The sequence below is a fragment of the Mustela nivalis genome (genome assembly GCF_964662115.1).
Source record: "Mustela nivalis genome assembly, contig: HAP1_SCAFFOLD_2576, whole genome shotgun sequence".
Taxonomy (NCBI): Eukaryota; Metazoa; Chordata; class Mammalia; order Carnivora; family Mustelidae; genus Mustela; species Mustela nivalis.
The window spans coordinates 23,174-44,527 of NW_028134089.1; the positions used below are offsets into that span (position 1 = coordinate 23,174).

Consider the following 21,354-nt stretch of genomic DNA (forward strand, 5'->3'; position numbering starts at 1 on the left):
GTCTATGCCCCTAACCATTAAGTTACCAAGATAAAGCTTTGCAGGTGGGAGAGCAGATCCATCGCCAACCCTGGACCGCATCTCCATCACCTAGCACAACCTCTGGTCCCTCATAAGCCTATTTCGTAAGTTTTCTCGAATAAATATCGTTTATTACTTATTGATTCAACAGCGCTGACTCACTGATCAACTTAGAGCCAATGTGATTTATTCTTTGATGGCGAAATAATTATGGATCTGGCAGCCACTGGGTGTCGAGTCCTGTCCTAGAAACTAGAGGAAACATCTTAGCGGCACGCGCCAGATGCTTGAGGGGGACAAGGGCCCAGGAGGTAAGGGAGGGGAGGAGGTGGAACGCGGGTGGAGGCGCAGGTGGGGGCAGCAGGAGGGCGGGCCCGTTGCTGCGGGAACGGACTTCCGGGGAGGGGACCGCCGTGCGGGGCGGACCTGCACGCGGAGGAGGAGGAGGCGGAGGCGGCGTGGGAAGCCGGGGGGACCTGTGAGCCGACGCCAGGACGCTCCAGGCTTTTTGTCGGTGGGTTCGAAATTCCCACGTTGCCCTTGGAAATTCTTTTCTTCAGCCCCTCACAGTCTCCCAGCCCCTGGCAGCGCTTTGACCCAGCGACTCCCCGCGGCCCGGAGGTCCACAGCCCGCAGTCGAGCTGGGCTCCTCTGGCCGCCGGGACGCGGGTGGAGGGAGCGGCGCCCCGGGGCTGCGACTGAACGAATTCCTGGAGGGCAGCGGGGCGGGGAGAAGAGGAGGTTCGGAGCCCGGCCTCGGGGCGGAGCACAGGCCCCTCGGAGCCCCGTGGGGGAAGGGGGACCGGGAGGCCCCACGCTAGTCGGCAGGGGGGTGGGGTGGAGGGCGGGGCAGAAAGTGGGGCTGTCCCCCACCGGAGGGGATGTTCGACGCCGGGCCGCGGAGCTCCCAAGTCAGTCTCTGTTTCTCACCAAAGAGACAGGCCCGGGATCACCAGCTTGTCCCCTCGTTTCAGGGGCAAGAAGGCCGCATCCACTGCAGAGAGAGGTCGAGGAAATTGGAGGGGGCGGGAGGGAGGGAGGCTCTGAAGACCCCTCGACATGCACCCGAAAGGCACCCGGTGGCTTTTCAGCCCGTGTGACAAACCCCCACGAGGAAAAGCATGAATATGGGCGATGGTTTTACAAAGAAAAACACTCCCAAGAGTCTCATCAGAGCGGAGGAGTTGGGAGATGATCAAGCTGAAACTAAAATGAGTTTAATTCAAGAGCTGGGATCTGAGACAGAACCGAAGTAAAAACCTTTTTTATTTACAATGTTAGGAACCAAAAAGAAAAAAAAGTTGGGAGGGAAAATTTTGCGTTAATTGCTTCAAATTATCCTGTAGTTCTGTTAAAGAATAACAGTTTATCAAATAGTGATTTTTAAATTTTACCCCAAAAAGACTTTTGCTGGATTTATTATGGGGTGCTATTACAATTATTCCTCTGCTTTAAAGACCACGTTGTAGCTTCCGAAGGGATTTTGTAGTTTTACTTGAAAATGTGATGAAGGATAATAATTCAATAAACTGAAAATATATAGCTAAAATTCTCTCACTTAAAAACCACTAATAGTTGTTAATGACCTATAATATCAAAAAGAGAAAGGAAATGGGATTTCTTTGCGATGTAACAAATTTTAGAGCAACACTTGTTTTGAGGGACCTCATTTTAAAGAAGAATATGACCCCTAAAATTACTGTAAGGAATTACTTTAGGAATTTACTTACCTTTTTTTTTTTTTTAAAGATTTTATTTATTTATTTGACAGAGAGAAATCACAAGTAGATGGAGAGGCAGGCAGAGAGAGAGAGGGAAGCAGGCTCCCTGCTGAGCAGAGAGCCCAATGCGGGACCCTGAGATCATGACCTGAGCCGAAGGCAGCGGCTTAACCCACTGAGCCACCCAGGTGCCCAGGAATTTACTTACCTTTTACTTTGGACTAGCTGCCGCTGCCACTTTCACACACCAAGCACTGGCACATGTTCTTTCCTCCATCTATAACGACTACATTTCAAATTTGTAATTTCTCCTTCCAGTTTGCTTGTGAAAAGCCTAAAGACCAGTGTCCCATACTTTTAGACTGTATTAATCCTAATTCTTCTAGACACCCCCCCCCCATGTAAATGTTGGCAGTTTTGCAAAAGTCCGTTTCTTCATCCTGACTGGATAAGTTTACCTCTGGAATTCTGTCGAATTTCTTATGATTGGTTCCATAGAATTAAAACTCATTCTTCACTTAAACAGTTTGGTTCTACCCAGAGGAATTTCGGGGACAGGAGCATACATAATTTGGTATTACCAGGAAATACAGCGAAAAATATTTGTGGCATGATAGTTAACAAATATTTTAAATGTCTTAAAATAAGAATACCTATATTTAAAAGTCGCACATCAGATTTAATAATACACCAGATTTTAAGTCCTGTCATATTGATGGCCAGATGAGTTGAACAGAGGCATAGTTTTTTGTGTAATAGGAACAAGTAACTTCTACACATACACATAACATTGCACTAGTTTTAGATTTACTTAGAGAAAACTTGACTGGGAAAGTCAAGGGGAGAGGAGTGGGGAAGACTAAATGCATTTGACTGTTATTAATAATGAGTATAAGAAAAAATTTCTGAGTGCAGTGGAGCTCAAGTAGGTGTTCCATGGGTGAAATACAGAAACTTCAGTATTTGAGTTATTACCATTATTATAATGCTTTAGCTTTTGTTTATTTCATCTATTTTTCATCTTATTTACTCTTCACTAGTTTAGACATGAGTGAAAGCAGCGAAGAATGTGTGAAAAAGATTAGCAGTGTGAATCTTGACAAACTTATAGATGACTTCTCACAGATAGAAAAGGTATGTAAAGATATAAAACAGTTGTAGTGTAAAAGGAAAAAGTGAAACAGATTTTGCCAATGGAAGGAGTTGGGGAAAAAAGAAAAATGTACCAAAAAAGATAGTGGAAATATATTCTGCTAAGTCCCTTCTTTCTCATTTTTAAAATCCATATTTAAAATATATTTTGATTTTGAATCATTTATACTAATACATCAAAATGTTCCTGGGACAAGGAAGCAGTTGATATTCTTTGGCTACAGTTAAAAGGGGAAATATATACTTAAATGTTCAAAATGTCCATAAACCCAGAAATGTTTTAGTAAGAATTGAAATAGACTCAATCCTCAATGTATTGCCATTATGACTAACTCATTCTTTTTTTTTTTTTAACTTTTTCCTATCTGGTCCTTTTTCCTTCTCTTTTGCCTAAAAATGGATCCATCTGAGGGATGCCTGGGGACTCAGTGGGTTGGGCCTCTGCCTTTGGCTCAGGTCATGATCTCAGGGTCCTGGGTTGGACCCCGCATGGGGCTCCCTGCTCATCAGGGAGTCTGCTTCCTCCTCTCTCTCTCTGCCTGCCTCTCTGCCTACTCCGTCTGATCTGTCAAATAAATAAATGAAATCTTTAAAAAAAAAAATAAGATGTAGGTAGATAAGTGAAAGATTTGAGGAGTGAGTTTGTGAAGCAAAGGTGGGAAGAGGAATAATATCTACCTCTATTTTCTCTTATCATTCTTCTCTGTTCCTTCTATTCCTCTGCACAGTGTTGTATGACCATAATAAAATATATAATCATGATGATGGTTATTTTGAGGTAACATTAGGAACTTTTTTAAAATGCTAAACTTGAATTTTCTTAACCAAGTGATTCTTTCCAAAATAAGAGAGAATAGAGAAAGAAATAAGAGGCATTGTTGGTGGCAAAGGAATTGATGCAAAGTTTTTAGAGATTATTCAGAAATATCTATCCTATCCTTAAATATTTTAAATAAAAAATATCGATTTCATGTGAGTGGTATTGTGATTGTATTAAGAATTTTATCTCTTAGAGATACATGTAGATGATGAGATTTATGGGTGAAATAACTTAATGTCAGGGAGTTGCTTTGAGATAAACTGAGAAGCAGAGAGAATAGGAAAGTGGGTAGAGATATAGATAAAATGAATTGATGATTTTTGAAGCTGTTCCAAGGGTATATGGCAGCTATTTCATGATGCATAAAGATACCAAAAAGATGTTTATTCATTGTGTTGTTTCCACTTTTTTTTTGCTACTATAAACAAATTACAGTATACTCATAAACAAAACTCAATGAAGCTCTTAAAAAGAATGAAGTAGACCTTTATGTGCTTATATGACATCATCTTCAAGATAACTGTTCGAAGTGGAACACCCAGGTGCAGAATAGAGTATAATATGATCCTTTCCTAGAGTTGTAGTCATAAAGTATTTTGGAAATATATGTAAGGAATTGTTAACCAGAGGACTGTGGATTAAATAATTGGAAATAAGGGGATTCAAGTTAAGTCCTACTGATTTTCATAACTCTTTATAACTGTTAGTCTGTTTTAATTTTTTCCCATGTTACTTTTAAAATTAAAAATAAATTAGGAAGTTGACTTGCATAAAATATATGCCAGACTTAATTATTAGACTTTTAGGTATTAAATGGTTTGTATTTTCATTAGTCTTCATGTCATTAGGTAAAAAAAATAAATAAATAAAAATAAAATAGCAGCATTGCTCTGGTAATAATATGTTATTTCTTCTACAGAAAATGATAGAAACCAGTGGAAAGAATAATATACTGGATATACAGTTGGAAAAAGCTAACTATTTGTTAAAAGTAATGCAAACAAAGGAGGTCTCAATTAAAGAAGGTTAGTTCTTTGCTGCCTAAAGAAAGGCTAATTCTAATGAGAGTATTTTTTGGAAAACAGTGATTAATATTGTACCATATATTTGTAAAATATTTTAAATTCACATAGAGCTTTCTGGGCTATCATTTCATTTTATCCTTACTGTAGCCCTGATGGATAGGATTGGTACTACCCCAGCCACCTCAGTAATGGAGAAACACTGAATGAAAGAGGTTAATCTATCTCAGGCCACAAAACTAAGAAATGGCAAATCCAAGGCTCAAAACCAAGGATAAAAATAACAGTTGAATTCCTGCCTCACAATTACACCAAAAGAAACTTCAGATGGGTCAAAAATTTTAGGGCCCAAAATGAGCTGTTCTAGTCCAAAGCTCTCCCTTTACTTCTGGGACAGCCAGGCCACGTGTACCTCTAAGCTTCCAGCCAGCTACCCTCCCTGCCGTGGCCCTGCTCTTGGTCTATCTCCTTCTTTGCCCACCTCCTGGCCTGCCAGGAGCCTGAGAGCCTGGGTTCTCTGCAGGACAAGGTGCTGCTCTTTGAGAATGTCACCTTGCTTTGAGGCACAGTGGTCTGGGACTACATACAGATAAACGAGTTTTAGCTGCACCGGCAGCCCTAAGGCCTGGTAGTGCTTGGCTTCCCTGTGCAACCAGTTCAGGGCATCTGGAGAAGTCAAGAGTGTCTGAATTCCCTCAATTTAATCTGGTTGCGCAGTTCAAAACTGCAAAGGTTACCAAAAACAAGAAAACTCTGAAAAACTATCACACCCAAGAGGACCCAAACAGACATGATGAATTTATGTCCTGTGGTACCATGAATGGGATTCTGGAATAGAAAAAGAACTAAGGTAAAAACTAAGAAAGCCTGAATAAAACATATATTTTACTTAGTATATCAACATTGGTTCATTAATTATTAAAAAACATACCATACTAATGTCAGATGTTTATAGGAGAAACTGGGCATAGGATATTTGGCAATTCTCTATAATACCTTCCTGATTTTTCAGGATATATATTTAGTAGAAAACCATACTAAAAAAAGTGGGGGGAAAAAATGAAACCACAGGGAAAAAAAAAATAGAAGAGAATATGGGGTTTTGTGGGGCTTTTGTATTTGTTTTTTAGTGCAGAGAAGGCCTCTCCAAATGTGACAGTCATCTGATTAAATAAATTATGGCACATTTATTTGAAATACTAAGCAGCTGATAAGAATAAAGTAGCTCCATATGATATAGAATAATCTCCAAGATACAGTAAATGAAAATAACAATGTTCACCACAGCATGCTATCATTTTTATGAAAATATCTTTGTACACACAAAACATCCTCTGCCTTACACAACTGTGTATCTCTAGAAAGGTAAGCAGCAACACCCTGGTAACAGTGCTTGCTTTGGGGGAAGGGAGACTGATTAGCCTGGGGCCAGAGATTGGAGAGAGAATCATTTTTCACTATATTACTGTGTTTCATGTGTATTTATTATTTGAAAAAAATAATTAAATACCTTTTAAAAATCCAGTTCTACTTATTCTCAATCTGATGGCCTTTACACTGGATAATACACAGAAGTAAAAGAACTAGTGGGAATAACAGCTTACAGAGCCAAGTGTGTACTAGTTCACTTAGAGAGAAAAAACTACATATATGATTAGATTTCAACAATAAAGAATGAGACCATCATATTGTATTTTCTGCATTTGATACCAGATAAAGAATTTCTGCCAGTTCAAGATGATAATTAGTATTGAGAGCCAAGTGCCAAAAAAACCTTTTCATACATAATTGTATTCAACATTTCCAAGTGCTTTGTGAAATAGGTAATGTTCAAATTGCTAGTTAATGGCAAAGCCTAAATTTGAGCTCAAAATAAACATGTGTTTACTAAATTATACAATAGTATAATTAAGAACTAGCTTAATATTCTGAATGCTAATTTTTAAAAAAGATTTTATTTATTTATTTGACAGAGAGAGAGAGATCACAAGTAGGCAGAGAGGCAGGCAGAGAGAGAAAGAGAGGAAGCAGGCTGCCCGCTGAGCAGAGAGCCCCATTCGGGGCTTGATCCCAGGATCCTGAGATCACGACCCGAGCCGAAAGCAGAGGCCTAATCCACTGAGCCACCAGGCGCCCCTGAATGCTAATTTTTAAGAATAGGACAGTATTCATTATAAAATCCAACAGAAATGATGTGGGTAAATATTTGCAAAAAAATAATTTGTTAAAAATGTTTGTTAAATGTTTGTTAAAAGCCATTATTCTAAAATAATGAATGGTGGGGCGCCTGGGTGGCTCAGTGGGTTAAAGTCTCTGTCTTCAGCTCAGGTCATGATCCCGGGGTCCTGGGATGAGCCCCGCATCCGGCTCTCTGCTCAGCAGGGAGCCTGCTTCCCCCTTTCTCTCTGCCTGCCTCTCTGCCTACTTGTGATCCCTGTCTGTAAAATAAATAAATAAAATATTTTTAAAAAATTAAAATAACGAATGGTATTCTACCTTATAAACAGTTTTTATTGAACCAATTTCCTTTGGGGGAAAAAGTGTCAAGAGAGCCACCTTGTGTTCATATTTTGAAAATACACATTTAAAAAAATCTAGAGTTTCAGTTCCAGGGTTCTGTTTCCAATTTGCTGATTATAGTTGGCCTTTGAAAAACACAGGTTTGAACTACATGAATCTACTTATAAGCACATGCTTTTTCATAAGTACGGTGCAATACTGTAAAGGTATTTTCCTTGTGATTTTTCTGATAATTTTCTTTTCCCTAGCTTACTTTATTGTAAGAATATAGGCTATAATACATAGCATAAAATCTATTAACACATATTTTGTGTTATCAGTAAGGATTTAGTCAACAGTTGGCTATTAGTAAAGATTCCAAACTTTATTTTTTTTTTTTAAGATTTTATGTATTTATTCACGAGAGACAGAGAAGGAGAGGCAGAGCGAGAAGCCCAGTGGGGGACTCGGGTCCTAGGACTGTGGGATCATTACCTGAGCTGAAGGCATATATGCCCAACTGACTGAGCCACCCAGGTGCCCCAAACTTTTTTTTTTTTTTTTTTTTAAGTAAACTCTACATCCAAAGTGGGGCTTGAACTCACAACCCTGAGATCAAGAGTCACATGCTCTAAAAACTGAGACAGCCAGGTGCCCCAGTAGTTAAGTTTTTGAAGAGTCAAAAGTTGCACTCAGATTTTCAACTGCACAAGAGTCAGCTGCTCTAAGCCCCATGTTACTCAAGGGTCAACTGTACTGAGATAGCTTCAGCCACCGTATTTCATGAATTGCTGGATTACTTCCTCTAGAAGGCAAAAAGAGAAATGATGGCAGAATCTATACCTCCTTAATTTTTTTTTAAGATACTAAGTAATCACTACATTCACGGTGGGGCTCAACTTAGAACCCTGAGACCAAGAGTCACATGCTTCACTGACTGAGCCAGCCAGGCACCCCCTTAATTTTCTAATCGTCGCAGCTAACATAGCAACATATGAAGTAGGCTATGTCAAATGTGAATTAACCATCATTCTGTTACTAGGGAATACCAATGAGAGGGGGAAAGCGGGGGGGAATGGTGGGAACTTTGAGTAGGTGGTAGGGATGGTAGAGGGGATGCATGGAGGAGTGAAAAACCACAGTAGTAGAACCTTTTATCTACATAAAGATTTTAACTCTACAAAACACTTTCATTAGTTGAAAAAAGTACATAGAGACTTGGTGCAGACCTCTCAATGAAAGGCGAAGTTTTTCATTCTCCCCTCACGGTAGTGGTTCTTTCCTTCAGTCAATAAATAAAAATACTATTGAACACCTATGAAATAGTCACCATGTTAGATGACAGAAATATCAAAATTAATTAGAAATGATCTTTACCTGAAAGAGTTCATCGTCTAGTGAGAGAAGCCACAATCAACTAAAATGAAATGAGCAAAGGAAAGGAGGTGTATACAAATTCCTGAGAGACAGAGGAGACAAATAAAAACAATAACAGTGTTGAATGTTTGTGAATAAATTCAGAAAGTATCGTTTTCTCATTTGGTTGTCAGAACCATCATATATATAAGACTAGTCTTATATGTGAGGGAGGAAGGGAATTATCCATAGTTTTATTTTACAGATAGAGAATGTAAAGATCAAACAGGTTAAGTAGATTGTCCAGGGTGTCATAGCTAGAGAGTGAAAAAGAGGAAACTCTATTCTTGTCCCTCAGACTCCAAGTTTCATGGTTTCATCAGCATATCCTATAATTCCTAAGGAAGTAGTGAAAAGCAGATTAACAGCAGGATTTGAAATGGGGAAAACCTATGTTCAAGTCCATCCTTTCCAATTACTCTGGAATCCCGGGCAAGTGACCGAACTTTTATGGGTGACTGCCCCCATCTTTATAAAATCAGGCTAATAATACCAACCTCTCAGAAGCATTTTGAAAACTAATTGGGATAATGTTTGTAATGTACTTAGTGTAATGCCTGGCAGAGTAAACATTCAATAATTGGTATTTTTATACTAGATAACTTTTTATTATTAGATACAAATACATTATTTAATATTTAACTATCAAAACAGATGCTTATTGTCTGTTTTAACTATCAAAACAGACAAAACTAGAATGTCAGTCAGAATGTCATATGAGTGCATACTGGCTGAATGTCCATCTTTGGCCTCTAAAACTGAGGGAAAGAGAATAAAACTCAATATTTATTAGCTGTTAAGCCAAGCACATTCGGTTGAAATTGTCCTACTTTAAAAGGAAAAAAAAAGGAAAATTGTCCTTCAGCTTTACAAGTTTTAAGATTTTAAAGATATTAATTTACTCTTGTGAACTTTTCATCACTATGTATTTAGCTAGTATAATTGTAAACTTAAACTAGTGCAACCTGTGCTCCCGAAGCTTCAGTAAAAATTCAGTAGGAATCACTGTCAGAAAGAATCTTTCTCTGATTCTGTTTCTGCCCTCTTTCCAGGGCCTCTAACCAATTCATATTTTCAGCACTCTTCTAGAGTGCTCCTAGGCTGGTCGTCTTTGGTAGTTAAGTTCGAGTCTTTACTGCCTGACTGCTGGGGTTCAAGTTGTAGCTCTACTAATTAACTAGTTATAAGTGTGACCTTGGGCAATTTAATAAACTTCTGCATGTCCGTTTCCTCAGAAGTAAAATGAAATAAATATTAGGACCTACCCTTCAGGGTTAGGAGGGCTAACTTATTCAATATTTGCAAAGCACTTAAAATAGCAATATAATATGTTATTTTCAGACCAGAGCTTTACCAACCTTTTCTTGCTTCAGTTTACTAGAGTATTGCCTGTCTATCAATCACTCAGCAAATATTTATGGAGTGTCTGCTATGGACCACAGCTACTCTGAATACTAGGAAGAAATGTGAACAGAACGGAAAATAGTCCCTGATATCCTGGGGCTTACAGCCAAGTGGACTGCTTGACTTAGAGAAGTTTCCAGCTCTTTTGCTACCCACTAAAGGCTTATCTATTGCTAGTTATAACCAAGAGTATATTGAAAACTTATATTCACATGACAGGGTGTAAAAGCTTTCAGTGAAGGCCCCAGACATATCCAAGTGTACCTTCCTTCTAGGGCAAATATTTTTAAAGCATATGGAGTGGGGGATCCCTCCTATGCTGAATTTATTGTAGGTAGAAAACTCCTAACCAAATCCCAGGATGTACTTGACTTAAAGGGTGATTAAAAAGTACTTATTAAATTATCTTTAAATTATCTACCTTGAGATTGCTAGTTGCCTTAAGATCTCATAATTGTCAATTAAGTATTTTAAGCCTTTCAACTTTGTGACAGTAGTTTTAAAATAAAAACAATTTTCAAATATGTCTTTCATATTTTAGAATGTGCTACTCTTCATAATATGATAAAAGGGCTACAACAGACCATTAAATCTCAACATGATTTGAGAGGTAAGTTAGAAAAAAAATCTCTAAAAATACGTTATATTTGAGTAGCTTTAAAAATAGAGTTTTTACATCACTGACCATAAGTTTCTTCTAATCTGGTCTTGTTAGATTCATCAGCTAATGACAAGACTCACCAGCAAATCATACTTTCCTAAATTATTAGGAAATAAATACTAGGAGCAGGACAATTCAGTCTGATTCTGACAGGGACATCAAGGGGGATGTTTTATAATTGGTCATAATAATTCTATTATTTTCAAAAGTTTAGGAATATATTTATTCTTGGTACTCTTGGTCTTTAAAGACCTTGTGTTCAGTTTTGAAGGGTATATTCTTACTAGTAGTTACATGATGAATATACTACTCAAACTGCATGATAGTTTCCTACTTAATTTTCATCATAAATGAGGCTATGTTTGTGTAAATGAAGCCAACATCTCCACTTACCTTATTTTTGCTAGTCATGCTAACCCAATGTGCTTGTTCATTGACGAAATGTGCAAAGCAAACAAGTGTTTTGTCCTGTTCTGATTTAACTACAGTGCAGTGTTTATGGGATTTTCTTCTACTATATTGGTGATTAGATGAAACTGCCTTCAGAGTCCCTCCCAATATAAAATTCACTTCAAACAAGAATTTTTCATTTTAGTCATCTTTTTTATCATAAAGTACTTTACATATGGAGGTGAAACATAATAATCTTACACATCATTTATTTGCTTTGGCATGTTATTCCTTATTGTTTTTTGAATGTTCTAATTGAGACTTATCCTTAAGAATTACTATTAGTTCTTACTCCCCCCACCATTGTTTTACCTTAAAATATTTCCTCAAGGGTTGATGGAACAAATATAAAAATTGTACTAAAAGACTTCACATTTACACTGTCAAAGCAGCATCTGCAGTACAGAAAGGATTCATTTTCCTATCGATACACCACTAAAAGCTGTTGTGGAGATCAGGGAAGGTAACAGATAGGGAACAACACCATCTCCAGTGCCTGTTCTTTTGGCTGAGTCCCTCAGACTTCTGATCCCCTGAGGTCCCACAGATTTTCACTTTTTGGCTCTAGCAATCTGCTCACTTTTTTCAGCATTTGAATCCCACCCCACACCTAGTTTGGGCTTTAATTTTCCCATCTCAATGCTGAGATTCAAAACAACTTTTCCCTTCTCTGTGACTAAATAAATACACCTCACTGCATTTTAGAAGTTGTGAATGTTCATAATGCTTACAGTCCTCTTATTCTAGGATTCAAATGGTATTTTTTTTTAAAGATTTTATTTATTTGTCAGAGAGAGAGAGAGGGAGAGAGAGCGAGCACAGGCAGACAGAATGGCAGGCAGAGGCAGAGGGAGAAGCAGGCTCCCTGCTGAGCAAGGAGCCCGATGTGGGACTCCATCCCAGGACGCTGGGATCATGACCGGAGCTGAAGGCAGCTGCTTAACCAACTGAGCCACCAGGCGTCCCGGATTCAAATGGTATTTAACTTTTTCCAGGATTTTGTTCAAATAAAACATCTACCAGAAAGTAAAGTTACTTTGAAGCCCCAGAAAGTTAATGTTTAATATATTCATTACTGAATTACAATTATTTTTGTAAAAAAGATATCAAATATTGATCAATGGTCAAGGATACAATCTTTTCACAGGTATAATACCCTCTCTTAGAAGTAATGTGTGTTTGGAGTTTAAAGCATGGACATGTGTCCTTAGAGTATGATTCATCACAATATATCAAATGATAGGGATTTTTCCTATATTATATTACTGTATATTATATTATATGCTAGTTTAGGAAAACCTCAGTAATTCATTGTATGAAAGATAGTGTCATTCTGCCATCTAGCTTATGGTTAGTTACTACCAGGGCAAAGAAAACAAGATTCAGAGATTTTTGTTCATTAGAAGAGAATTCAGAAATTTAAGAATTCAAACACATGGGGGTACCTGGGTGGCTCAGTTGTTTAAGTATCTGCCTTTGGCTTAGGTCATGATCCCAGGGTCCTGGGATGGAGCCTGGCATCAGGCTCCTTGCTCAGCAGGAAGCCTATTTCTCCCTCTCCCACTCGCCCTGCTTGTGTTCCTTCTCTCGCTGTGTCTTTCTCTGTCAAATAAATAAATAAAATTCTTAAAACAAAAAACAATTCAAACACATGGGCAGGGTGTTGTAGAGAAAAGAAACACAAGAAATCAGCTGCAAATCTAGAGCTTCGCTAAAATCAGTGGAATTCAAGCTTACTTTTGCCAATTATCTCTAGATAATTTCTTGCAATTTAATATTGCTTTTTTTTTCCTTGTCTGAACTAAACCTGAATAACTTGAATGTATTTAGGCCCATACTCTATCAATGTAGGTTTTCAGAAAGACATTGATTTTGTACAGTAAAGCTGTACTATACATAACAATCAATCATAGTAAGCAAAATGATTAATCAAAATTGATCACTGATCAGAATGTTTTAAAAGGATAATAGCACATGATTGAGTGCTATTCTATGAAAGAAAAATCTGAGAAAGTAAGCTAATCAAAGATTAGTTTTCTCCTAAAGAAAAAAGTATTGCTCGAATTAAAAGTAGTTTGAAAAATACAGAAATACTTCTTTCAACACACAATTTAACATATTAGTTTCTATTATATCCTTGGAAAAATGCTACATTTATATAAGTACATTCTATGTGGGGAAATGATCTGCTGTGAGTATATACTTCAGAACCTCCATTATTTAAAAATTGCATCCTTCCAAAAGAGATTTGCTAAAGGCACATTAAAAGAAACCTAAGCACAAAACCCATAAACAAGACCAATTACATAATTTGCAGGGCCCCACGCAAAAGTGAAAATGTGAAGCCCAATGTGCAAAAGTTAGGGGAAAAGTAACATTACAGGTTCTAAAATATAAGCTCTCTGCTCCGCAGTGAGCCTGCTTCCTTCTCTCTCTCTCTGCCTGCCTCTCTGCCTACTTGTGATCGCTGTCTGTCAAATAAATAAAATCTTCAAAAATAAATAAATAAGGTTCTAAAATATAGAGCTTTTTTTCTTCTGTGGTCTCTCTCAACTTGCCAGGGTTTTGTACTTTCTGTTAATGTTGCTCTAGGCAAAAAATAAATAAATAAAAATGTTTAACTAGGAGCATTAATATTACCATTCATCTTTATATTGTACATGCCAGTTTTAAATTCAAAGATACATAATTAATTCACAAAAGCACACAACTAATACTTCATAGCTTGTATATGCACATGCACATCTGTTTCATTCTTACCACAACAGTGAAAATGCTGCACAAAACTACCTAAATCATTTATTATTCATTTTACTTCTTGGTCCCTGCACATTGTACCAATACTCCCCTCCTTCACTTCCCAATGAACAAAAAACTAAAAGGAAACGGAACTATGAATTTTCCTATCTTTCTCTTTCCTTTCATGTCATCCTTTTAAGTATAATAGAGGGAAATAACAGAATTAACCAAGGATATGATAGAGCTGCTTGGTCATTCATGTTTCTTAGAATGCTATTGCTTTCTTTCTGCATTTGAAGCAAGTTCTAGGTCAAAAGAAAATGAGGGCCCTTGCTCACTTAGTTGTAGATGGAACATGTTTACCTTGTACTTTACCTTTGAGTTTTGCTGAGCTCCCAGGCATCCTAAGTCCACCAGAATTCTGTGCTCCTGGGGCATTGCAAATACAGCATATGAATGTAGTGGCAAGGAGCAGTGGCTGTGGACAATGCCCTTACCTTCTCTGCTTGCACACATGCTCCATTGTCCCACTGGAACTTACTTAAAAATGTAAGTTCAGAGACCAGATTATTAAGTTCAAAGACCCAATTGTTAAGAAAGTCTAGACATTGAAGGCAGGATGTTAAAGCAAGGATAGCTCCCTTCTGAGGGCAGGGTCCCATGCAGCTGCACAGATTGTACACGGATAATGCAAGCCCTGCTGATGATGAATAAGAAGAGAGTTAGGTAAATACTTTGATCAGTAGCCTAACTGAAAGGGTAGTTGCTTCAGTATAGCACAAAAGTTAATACTAAATCTAGAAACCAAGGCGAAACAAAGTAAGACAAAGAGCAACTTGGGCAGTTATATAACTATTAATTTCCTGTTTAAAAAATGATAAAATAAAAACACTCAGTTAATTAAAAGACAAAAACTTTTCCAGGAAATGAGTTAATGCTGCTGGAGGAGAGTTCCAGTTTAAATCAACACAGCCTTAATTCAGGCAACCATGTAAGGAACTTTAATGTACAACTATCTAGCTCATTATGGAATGAAATTATTACAAAGCTAAGCAATTCAATCATCAATGACATTTAAAAAAGCCAACTCACTGTAATCATATAATGAATACAAAGACAATGTACACTTATGGACCTCCCGGTTCAATACCAAGGGAGAATAACTAATTTTAGAAAGATGTATCACAAGATTTAGAGTCCAAGAGAATAAAATGAATTTTGCCTAGGCCAGAGAATATCAGGACCAGGCGGACTCTACAATGATTCAAAATGCTATTTGAATTTATAGATACTCCAGCCAGAGCAGCAAGAGCCTTACACCTCAAGGAGGTAGCCAGAGTGGGAATCCGTATTTGAAAATCTAACCTAGACTCTGGTAGGGTGATGAAAACACAAGAGTGCCAACAATAATCTATGTTGTTTGTACTACAAATGAAAGGCTACATAGAGCCAACTGAAGTGTAATATGATATTAAGGAAGTTAGCTATTTCTTCAGTAGATGGCTTTAGTTCACAGATAAGTTCTGTGGTTCTATTTAGCATAATTATAAATGTGCCTAAGTCAGATAATATGCAATAGTTTAACATTTAGATGGGTTAATCAGTTTTGCTGGCAGAGGGAAGATTTCTTGTTAAAATGTCAGTTTTCCTCAAGTTAATATATACATTTAATTCCATTTTAATTAAAATTCTAAACTGGCGATGGGGGAGATTGTATAAAATTTTCAAGCTCATTTGACAGAAGAAACAAATAAGAAAACTGAAAAGTAAGAAGAATGTGGAAGAGGGGGAGTTTTGTTACCAGGTAGCGACATGCTCTGAAACTGCTGTAATGAAATCAATATGGTATTGGCATGGAAATTGAAACCTACATCCCCAGAAAGAATAGAGAACTAGATTCTAGAAATAGGCCCAAATATTTGTTAATGTAAAATATGACACAAATATTTCAATTTGTTGGAAAAAGAATGGCATTTTAACATGGTGCTAGCACAACTAGCTTTCATCTGGAAGAAAAAGTTCTTCCTTGTTCCTTCTTCCTTCTTCCTTCTTCATGTAGTATCTGAGGTTTCCAGATTGACTAAGAAGACACCCCACAGCTCTAGGTTGCATTCTGCATACAGCGAAAGTTATATCCTGAATTTTCTTTTACATTTTTATTGTTCTTTTTTACACTGCAGCTTTATCCATCTGGAATTTATTTTTAATGTGGTAGGAAAGAATCCAACCTTTCCTTCCAGATGAAAGCTAGTTGTGCTAGCACCATATGTTAAAATGCCATTCTTTTTCCAACAAACTGAAATATTTCTTGTGTCATATTTTACATTAACAAATATTTGGACCTATTTCTACAATCTAGTTCTCTATTCTTTCTGGGGATGTAGGTTTCAATTTCCATGCCAATACCATATTGATTTCATTACAGCAGTTTCAGAGCATGTCGTTACCTGGTAACAAAACTCCCTCTCTTCCACATTCTTATTTTTCAGTTTTCTTATTTGTTTCTTCTGTCAAATGAGCTTGGGGATTATTTTATACAATAAAATAATAATAATAAGAAAACTTTACATGTTATTTTGTCACAGAAAAGTAAAAAGAAAGTAATTTATTTGAAAAACAATAAGTTTCAAATAAAAATGTTTCCAAATATTAAAAACAATATGTTTTCAAATAAAAAATTTTAAAAACTGCATTGGTATTTGAAAAACAGTATGTTTTCTGGGATGCCTGGGTGGCTCAGTTGGTTGAACGACTGCCTTCAGCTCAAGTCATGATCCCGGAGTCCCGAGATCGAGTCCCTCATCGGGCTTCAGCTCCACGGGGAGTCTGCTTCTCTCTCTGACCTTCTCCTCACTTATGCTCTCTTTCACTGTCTCTCTCTCAAATAAATAAATAAAATCTTTAAAAAGAAAAGTATTAAAAAAAAACAGTATGTTTTCAAATACCAATGCAGTTTTAAAATTTTTTTATTTAAATTCAATTTAGATAACATAAACTGTATTATTAGTTTCAGGGGTAGAATTTAGTGATTCATTGGTTGCATATAACCAACTTAATACTCATCACATCCTGTACCCTCCTTAATGCCCATCACCCAGTTACCCCATCCCCCCAATCACCTCCCCTCCAGCAACCCTCAGTTTCCTTCAGTTGAGAGTCTCTTATGGTTTGCCTCCTTCTCTGTTTTCATCTTATTTTATTTTTCCTTTTGTTGTCCTATGTAATTTATATCTACAATATACAACGTGTTCTACAAATTGACTAGCAGGGATAAATAGAATTTTTAAATGGGTAAAATATATGAATAAAACTATGGAAATTGGGATGCATGGGTGGCCCAGTCATTAAGCATCTGCCTTTAGCACCGGTGGTAATCCCAGAGTCCTGGGATCAAGCCCCCCATAAGGCTGCCTGCTTGGCGGGAAGCCTGCTTCTCCCTCTCCAATTCTCCCTGCTTGTTTTCCCTCTCTCACTGCATCTCTATCAAATAAAATCTTTAAAAATATATATGGAAATGTGTATATGTATGCATATGTATGACCAGAGGTTAAGTGCAAGGGGAAAAACTGATAAGGAAACACAATTACACCAGGGCTGTGGAAGTGGGAGAAAGAAGGAGGAAAAAAAAAGAGAGAGAAGAAGAAGGCAGAAAGAAAATGAAAGAAAGAGAAGGGAAGAGTGTCCTAAAAGAAACTCAGCATATATGATAGATCCTATTTATATAAAATCATAAAAATGTATGTAGATATATGCATAGAAAAAATTGCAGACTTGAAGGAATGTCCATTTTTAGGAAATATTTTTTTGCAAAGTAATATATATAATACAATTTTATATTGATAAAAAACAAAACCAGTACAAATGTATGATATGTTTATAAATACTTACATTAGCTAAGAGAAAAGTTTTGAAAAAATACAGATAAGGCTGCTAATATTGATAACTTCGGTGAAGTAAATGGTCAGGGAAGGTGTGTAGAGATGATTAGCTTCCCTTTACAGATACTTCACTTACTAAGAGAAGCAAGTATACCTTTATAAATTAGAAAACATCAAATACCCTTTTCTTTCATCTTTCAGTAATAGATAATTCAACATTTCCAATAGATACATAGGTATTAGTTGCCTAGTTAGCACAACGTTTTTTAGGCAGCATCCAGCCCTTAATTATTGTGACAAAACAAAACAAAACAGAAACAAATTTTAAAAACCTTAAACTTGAAAATCATATAAAACTGAATAACAGAAAGTAAAACTCCTTTGTTATAGAGATCAAAATCCTCTAAAATCTCCAGTTTTCCTAATTCTAAAATACATACATTCTACTAACAAGACGCATTTCACCACTATCACGTTACAAGACTACTGTGTCCCCATGGTTTGACAGTCCAATTGGAGTGGGATGATGCAACTAATGAACAGTTGAACACTACATCAAAAACTACATATGGGGGGTGGGAGCTCAGAGTACCAAGTGGTGGGTATTATAGAGGGCACGGATTGCATGGAACACTGGGTGTGGTGCAAAAGTAATGAATACTGTTATACTGAAAATAAATAAAAAATAAATTTAAGGTGCTCAGCTAGCAGGAGCTGCTGACCACCCGCAGGCGCGCGCTGACCACCCGCAGGCGCCTGCGTAACAATAAAGAACCTCTTGCTGATTGCATCCAAAAAAAAAAAAAAAATTTAAAAAAACTACATATAGTAATGATGTACTATATGCTGGCTAACTGAACATAATAATAAAAGAATAAATAAACAAACTAGAATTTTAAAACAACTATAATTAATATGCTGAGGATTGTAATGGACCAAGTAGCATGCAAGAAAATACTGGCAGTACCAGTAAGAGAGATGGAAATCCTAAGAAAGAAACAAAAAGGAATGCTAGAGACTAGAAACACTATAACAGAAATGAAGAATGGTTCAGTAGGCTTATTACTACAACAAAGTAGAATTCATCTCAAGTATGCAAGACTGGTTTAACATCAAAAAATCCATTAATTTAATCCAGAACACCAACAGACTGAAAATACGATCATATTAATAGATGCAGAAAAACTATTTGAGGGGCACCTGGGTGGCTCAGTGGGTTAAAGCCTCTGCCTTTGGCTCAGGTCATGATCCTGGGGTCCTGGGATCGAGCCCTGCATCGGGCTCTCTGCTCAGCAGGGAGCCTGCTTCCTCCTCTCTCTCTGCCTGCCTCTCTGCCTGCTTGTGATCTCTGTCTGTCAAATAAATAAAATCTTAAAAAAAAAAAAAAAAGAAAAACTATTTGACAAAATCCAACACCCATTCATGCTTTAAAAATAAATAAATAAACTCTGTAAACTAGGAATAGAGGGAATGTACTCAACTTGATTAAAACATCTATAGAAGTCTACAGCTAACACCATACTTAGTGCTGAGAAATTTGAGGCTTCCTACTAAGATCAGGAATAAGGCAAAGAGCCTATCTCACCACTCCTTAAACATTAAACTAGAAATTCTAGTTAATGCAATAAGACAAGAAAAGGAAATAAAGGTATACAGATTGGGAAGGAAGAAATAAAACGGTCTTTGTTCATAGATTACAGTATCATCTATGTAGAAAATCCAAAAGATAAGAAAAAAGGAAAGAAAAACCTGGAACTAATAACCAGTTATGGCAAGGTTGCAATATACAAGGTTCATATATAAAAGTCAATTGCTTTCTTATATACCAGCAGTGAATAAGTGAATTTGAAATTAAAACCACAATACTATTCACATTGACAGCCCCAAAATGAAATATTTAGGTATACATATAACAAAATATGCACAAGATCTATATAAGGAAAACTATAAAACTCTGAAGTAAATAAAAAGGAACTAAGTAAATGGAGAAATAGTCCATGTTCACGGATAGGAAGACTCAATATTGTCAAGATGTCAGTTTTTCCCAACTTGATCTATTAATTCAGTGTGATCCCAATCAAAATTCTGGCAAGTTATTTGTGGGTATCAACAAACTGATTCTAAATAATACAGAACTGGAATTATTGTTACCCAGGTCTAGTGTCTGATTCAGCCTTGTCATTGGTCCTAGTTAATTACTGAACTCAAGCTCTGGTCTCTATTTCACAATGGTTTTGAATTAGTCTTGGTGCCATGCCTACTCCTGGCCTAATTTTAGCTTTTAGCACCATTTATGTCTGGCTTAGGTGCAGATCCTGGCTCTGTTTTGAACACTTACTCACACACACTATATCAGAATGGGATTTTTCCTGGTCTAAGTATATCTGCTTTTCCTTAAAACACCTAGAAGTTAACAAGAATGAGTATAGGAAACTGTCAGGCTCTGCTCCATCATCCTGTGTCATGAGAGGGCTTTTGGTTATATATAAAAAGATGTCCACTATGGTAGGTTGGAAACAATAGGGCAAATTAAAGATGCAAAACCATAGTTTAATACATTTCATTTTTTAATTTAAGTTTTACATGAATAGACATTAAGTAAATATAACTATATTCTCAATAATGTTGCTGTAGGATAAAACTCTCCTTCCTTTTTAGCATAGATATCTAGCTTAGAATATCACTTATCATCTCTTTTGGGAGTGGTTTTATTTCCCTTACCCATTCTTTAATACCAATTAGACTAATCCTCAAATATGGATCAATCCAATCATACATTACAGACCCATATTAATTATAAATCTGTTTCAATTATACCCTTCATTTACCTGGCTTTTCAGACTTTTCACTCTTCAAACCCCCAACTTTAGATCTGTTTCTCTTTCAACTTATTTTACTTTCTATTTCACAGAAAAAAAAAATGAAAGCTGTCAGACATAAACTACCTCATCCTTTTTTATAGATTTTTATTTATTTGAGAGAGAGAGAGAACACGAACTGGCGGAGGAACAGCAGGAGAAGCAGACTCCGTACTGAGCAGGGAGCCCAGATGATTCCTGAGCCATCCAGGGATTCCAAGATCATGACCTGAGCTAAAGGCAGCTGCTTAATGACTGAGCCCCTCAAGTACCCTGTAAACTACCTCATTCTTATCATCTACTACCTCTTCTTCCCGCCACACCCTTCCCAAATATATACATACCTGGACATATCCTTACTATCTTCCTTCTTCACTTAAAAAAACAAAGAAAGAAAGAAAGAAGGAAAGAAAGAAAGACAATCCTTCTTCCCATCCAAAGTTAACTCTTCCACTTGGGCTTAACTCTTGTCTCTCTTCTGGGGTATTGTATCTTCAATTGTCCCCTCTTCTCTGTTTTTCATTTCTCTTTCTGCTGTCCATCCCCCTCAGCATTTAAACAACTCAGCTTTCTCCCATCTCTTAAACAAACAAGAAAACAATGTTTCCCTGTCGTTGGATTTATTCCTTCCTATTGCCCTCACTCTTTCCTTTTACAATCAAACCTCAAAAGAATGGTCTGTACTCACTATCCATTTCCTCATCTTCATGTAG

General features: G+C 37.0%; 1 protein-coding gene across 7 annotated transcripts in view; it reads left to right on the forward strand.

Annotated features, from left to right (window-relative positions):
- Positions 1–243: 243 nt before the first annotated feature.
- The window catches only part of CCDC152 (coiled-coil domain containing 152), a 32,152-nt gene continuing 11,041 nt past the window's right edge, over positions 244–21,354 (forward strand). The window contains exons 1-5 of one of the 7 annotated variants that reach the window (XM_082751159.1): positions 553–762; positions 996–1,273; positions 2,783–2,876; positions 4,634–4,739; positions 10,597–10,665. In XM_082751159.1, the coding sequence (XP_082607285.1) occupies positions 1,143–1,273; positions 2,783–2,876; positions 4,634–4,739; positions 10,597–10,665 (400 nt within the window). In that variant the 5' untranslated portion in view covers positions 553–762; positions 996–1,142. The other 6 variants (XM_082751158.1, XM_082751161.1, XM_082751160.1 and 3 more) reach the window with 6 other exon arrangements.